The sequence below is a fragment of the Seriola lalandi genome, unplaced genomic scaffold (genome assembly GCF_002814215.2).
Source record: "Seriola lalandi dorsalis isolate HSWRI2012SDOR001 ecotype SW California unplaced genomic scaffold, Sedor1 jcf7180002054203, whole genome shotgun sequence".
NCBI classification, from domain to species: domain Eukaryota; kingdom Metazoa; phylum Chordata; class Actinopteri; order Carangiformes; family Carangidae; genus Seriola; species Seriola lalandi.
In genome coordinates, this window is record NW_019524756.1 from 2895 (window position 1) to 8213 (window position 5319).

General features: G+C 38.7%; 2 protein-coding genes across 2 annotated transcripts; both read left to right on the forward strand.

Annotated features, from left to right (window-relative positions):
- The first annotated feature begins 6 nt into the window (after positions 1-6).
- Positions 7-1070, forward strand: LOC147819234 (GTPase IMAP family member 4-like). Its single transcript, XM_087173412.1, has one exon. The coding sequence runs from the start codon at positions 92-94 to the stop codon at positions 1061-1063; it is 972 nt and encodes a 323-aa protein (XP_087029538.1). The 5' UTR covers positions 7-91; the 3' UTR covers positions 1064-1070.
- On the forward strand, positions 1021-4098 carry LOC111653425 (uncharacterized). The gene is made up of 2 exons (XM_087173411.1): positions 1021-1105; positions 1254-4098. Exons 1-2 carry the CDS (start codon positions 1075-1077, stop codon positions 3365-3367), a joined length of 2145 nt encoding a protein of 714 aa, XP_087029537.1. The 5' UTR covers positions 1021-1074; the 3' UTR covers positions 3368-4098.
- Positions 4099-5319: the final 1221 nt, after the last annotated feature.

Consider the following 5319-nt stretch of genomic DNA (forward strand, 5'->3'; position numbering starts at 1 on the left):
AAAGAATCAGAGTTCTCGTCTCCAAAAACAACGTGAGGTCATCAGTGGAGAGTGGAGAGGAAAACCATTAACAGTGGTGAAAGCTCCAGACATGTTCAGTCTGTCTGTGGAAGCAGTGAGAGAAGAGGTGAAGAAGTGTGAGACTCTTTGTTCTCCTGGACCAAATGTTCTGCTGCTGTTAGTGAAACCTTCAAAGTTCACTGAGGAGAACAGACGAAAACTGAAGTTCGTCCTGAGTCTGTTTGGTCCAGATGCTTTTAAACACTCGATGGTCGTCATGACAGGGAAGAGAGGAACACAACACACTGTGAACCAGCTGCTTCGAGACTGTGGAGGAAGACACTACAACATGTTTGAAGATAAACACCAACTGTTGATGCAGAAGATTGAGAAGATTGTGCGTGAAAACAAAGAAACCTTCCTCACCTTCTCTGAAGAGCCTGAACACATGAAACCAGCTTTAAACCTGGTTCTGTGTGGGAGGAGAGGAGCAGGGAAGACTTCAGCAGCCGAGGCCATTTTAGGTCAAACAGAGCTTCATTCAGTCTCCAGCTCATCAGAGTGTGTTAAACATCAGGGAGAGGTGAGAGGACGTCAGGTTTCCCTGGTGGAGCTTCCTGCCTTGTATGGAAAACCTCAGGAGGAAGTGATGGAGGAATCACTCAGGTGTATCTCCCTCTGTGATCCTGAGGGCGTCCATGCCTTCATCCTGGTCCTACCTGTGGGTCCCCTCACTGATGAAGACAAGGGAGAGTTAAAGACCATCCAGAACTCATTCAGCTCTCCAGTCAATGACTTCACCATGATTCTGTTCACTGTGGAGTCAGATCCTGCAGCTCCAGCTGTTGTTGACTTTATAAGAAAGAACAGAGACATCCAGGAGCTGCTTCAGAGCTGTGGAGGAAGATTTGTTGTTGTCAACATCAAGAACAAACATCAGATCTCTGAGCTGTTGGAGGCTGTGGAAAAAATCAGACCCTACAAAGAAAAACCCTGCTGCTACACAACTGAGATATTTGCTTATGCTCAAATAGAAAAAAGATCATACACCTTCAGTCACTAAACTCTGAGCTTATGGATCTGAAAACAAAAATCAAAGGCAGCTGTAAGTACAATACATTTATAAATATATAACAAAAATATAAATAATGATAAATCTTTTTTTTCTCTGTCATTAATCATTCATCCAACATTAAAGTTTATACTGGAAGAACTTAACATTTAAGGTAACTTCATGTCTTTTTATTTCACAGGTGACGATGAGACTCAGAGTCCAGAGTGTCTCAGGATCGTGCTGATAGGAAAGACTGGAAGTGGAAAGAGCTCTACAGGAAACACCATTCTGGGAAGAAAAGAGTTTAAATCTGAATCATGTCAAACATCAGTGACTAAGTTTTGTCAGAAAGCACAGAGTGAAGTGGACGGTCGTCCTGTTGTTGTGCTCGACACTCCTGGTCTGTTTGATACGACCTTGTCCCATGAAGAAGTTAATGAGGAGATGGTGAAGTGCATCAGTCTTCTGGCTCCAGGACCACATGTCTTCCTGTTGGTGTTACAGATCGGACGACTCACACAAGAGGAGAAGGAGACACTGAAACTCATCAAGGAAGTCTTTGGGAAGAATTCAGAATTGTTCATCATCATTCTTTTCACAAGAGGAGATACGCTTCAGCACGAGGAGCTGTTGATTGAAGAATACATCAAAGATAAATGTGATGAATCCTTTAAGAAGCTGATCTCTGACTGTGGAGGAAGATACCATGTGTTTAATAACTACGACAAACAAAACCACAGACAAGTCAGTGAGCTGATAAACAGGATCGACACCATGCTGAAGGAAAATGGAGGCAGCTGCTACACTAATGAGATGCTGCAAGAGGCTGAAGCAGCGATACAGAAAGAAATGAAGAGGATCCTGAAGGAGAAGGAAGAAGAGATGAAGAGAGAGAGGGAGGAACTAGAAAGAAAACATGAGGAAGAAAAAGAAGTCATGAAAAGAAGAATGGAAGAAGAGAGAGCAAAAATGGAACGAGAGAGAAAACTGAAAGACAAACAACTTAAAGAAATGGAGGAAAACATAAAGAAGGAGCGTGAAGAGAGAAAGAAAGAACAGGAAGAGAGAGAAGAAGAAGAGAGAAAGTGGAAAAAGCAAGATGATATTCAGCGACATGAGTGGGAACAAAAACTGGAAGCTATGGAGAAAAAAATCAAGACAGAATCACAGGAAAAAGAAACCATTGACAAAAAACTGGAGCAAAGTAGAAAAGAGATGAACGAAAAAAGAGAAGCCTGGGAGAAAGAACGAAAAGAGTGGTGGGAAAAACGAAACCAGGAAAATGAACAGAGACGACACGAGGAGGAAGAAAAACGTCAAAAGCTCCAAGAAGAATATGAACAGCAAAAAGAAAAATATGAAAATGAGAGGAAAGAAGAAGTTCGAATCAGACGAGAACAAGAAGAGAAGGAGAAAAAAGAATTAGAGGAAAAATATGAGGAAAAAATGGAGGAAATGAAGAAAAATTATGAAGCGGAGGCCAGAAAACAAGCTGAAGAATTCAATGAGTTCAAAGAGAAGAAGGAGAAAGACTTTGCAGCTCTGATAGAGGAACATGTGAAGAAAGTGATGGATCTGAAGAAACAGCATGATAACAATATGAAGGAGAAACAGGAAGAATATGACAGCTTAAAGCATCTCTCAGAACACAAAGAAACACATCTGAAACAAGAAATCCAGCAGCTGGACAAACTGCAGGACAAACACAAAGGAGAATTGACTGACTTGGTCCTGCTGCTTCTGACCCAAAAGAAAGAATATAAGGATGAAAGGACGAAATTGCAGGAAACACACAAAGAAGAGATGATTAATCTTGGAAATGATCTTAAAAAACAAGAAGAGAGGGAAGAAAAGCAGGAAACTGAAAAATTAGAACGAAAACACAAACAAGAAATTGAAGATTTGGAGAAGGAGGTCTCAACCCAAAGCAACAGAGATCAGAGTAAAAAAAAGGCTGTCTTGTCGTCCAGACATCAACAAGAAATGAAGGAGCTGAAACAAAAACTCGTGACCCAGCAGGAAGAATTTCGAAAGAAACAGATGGATGAATTACAGGAACGACATGAGAAAGAAATTAATGAATTAAAACAGAAAGTTATAAGTGATAGTAACAAAGGACAGAAAGAAGATGTTGGTGAGTTGGAGAAGAAACATAATGAAGAGATCACTAGATTCATAGAGCATCTCAAGACCCAAGATGGATGCTGTCTGAAAGAAATAGATGAAAAGGAGAAAAAGTATAAGAAAGAAATGAATGACCTGAAAGAAAAACTTTTCACTCAGGAGGAGAAGGGATGGTGTTCATTAATGTGAGATTATTTCCCAACTGTTTCAACTGCAGTCTGGGTTGTATTTTTCATTTACACAATGTTGGTTGTTTTGTGGTTTGTTTTTTAATGTTCATTTTAACATTTTCCTACAAATCCAGAAGGTACGTATATATATATATATATATATATATATATATCCAGGTGTGTACTTGTTTAGTAAATGTTACATACAAAAACAATGGAGTTAAGGGGTACTCTAACATAACTGATTGCGTATCGATAAGAATGGTACCTAATGTTTAATGGTCAGAGATACAAAATGTTGGTGTTTGAAAAACTTGATAATCTCAGTAAATCACATGATGTGAATTCTTTTTTTGTTCTATAATAATTAATTCTATAGGATATAAAACTTCTTCAGTTTGGTGAGATGTATTATTGTCTCCCAGCTTTTTAACTGCAGTCTGGATTGTATTTTTTATTTGCATGGTGTTGGTTGTTTCAGCCGGTGGGGGATTTGTTCTTTTTTTTGGATGTTCATAATTTTTAATGTCATTTCATTTGATCATTTTCCTGCAGTAAGATTATGAATCTTACCCAGTGGACACTTTGTTTATTTGGTGCTCATGGCCAGGATATGTATTTGTATGTGTATAGAATCAGATGTGTCCATAATCATGAAATAATATCTGTCACCTTGATTTCTTTTTTGTTCTTCTTGTGTAAAGATTGCTCAGTTGGAACTGAATTATTTTAATAAACCTCTAAAACTGACACGGTCCTCTGTTCTCAGACATATCAGGTGGGGACCTTCGAAGTCAGATATTATAATAAATAATTCCTGCCTTCTGTTTTCTTGAGCTTCAGTGGAACGATAGTAAGTGAGAGGAAATGTGTACTAATAAGACTTTAGAAGACACACACTTGTTATAATTAACTAAGACAAAGTCTCATATTTGCTTCAGATGAACTTTTGCAAATATTTGTGCAAAAGACGTCCAGTGGTGCAACTTCAGCAGCCATGATGTGTGGACTGCAGTGTATGTGTATAGATATGAGTAATAAGTAAAATGTGTGTAATTTCAGTGAACTACACAATGAATTATTGAAATATTTCTAAATCAGATTATATTAAACGATTCATTGTGTGTAAAGAAAACAGAAAAAGAGCAAATTTAACAACATGATGACTTTTAAGTTTCAACAACAACCGAGTCTGTGTTAAGTGTTTGCACAACTGACCATGAAATTAAATTGTTTCTTCTTAGAAATGTATATCTCACTGATTTGTCCTGCAAGGAATGAATGTGTTATTCATATGTAAGTGTGAGGTATAATCATGTTTTGCCATAATTTCAAACACTGACACCTTGTGGTAAAAACGTGAATTGCATCCATATGAGCAGCTGTCTTGCTGAGCCACAGCAGTGCTGTCCGGTTTGATCTAAACAGGTAATCAATGAGTCTGCGAGTTTTTCTCTGCACTCTATACATTTGATATTTTTACTGTCCGTTCAGAACAAAAAATCCTAAAACTTGTTCAGACAGGAAGGAGGAAGCTGAAGATGTCCGGAGAGAGCAGCAAGATGGAGGAGAAACAGAACAGATGCTGAATTTAAGAGGGACTTGCTGCTGCTACTGTCATGAAAAGGTACGTTTTAGTTTGGTTTATATTTTTGACATTGGTGAGTTGGGGGCTGGTGGGGGGCGCAGCTCTGTTTGCCTATCTGTAAAGGTCAACGCACACCACTGATTCACAGTACTGAAGGACTGGGTGGGGCTGGGGTCTGCTGATTGTAGATGATGGTTTGTTTCAGTCTGTGTTTAACCTGTTTTAAGTTGCTTCTTTGACTCTGACAGAGTTTCACTGATCCTCAACAAAGAAGAACTTTCATTAAACTCTCATGAACTGTCGTTTAAGAGCAAGTTTTCAGCCTTTGCCAGTTGATATGAATCCCTTTTAACAAAGTCTGGTAGAGAGGAATACATTTGACT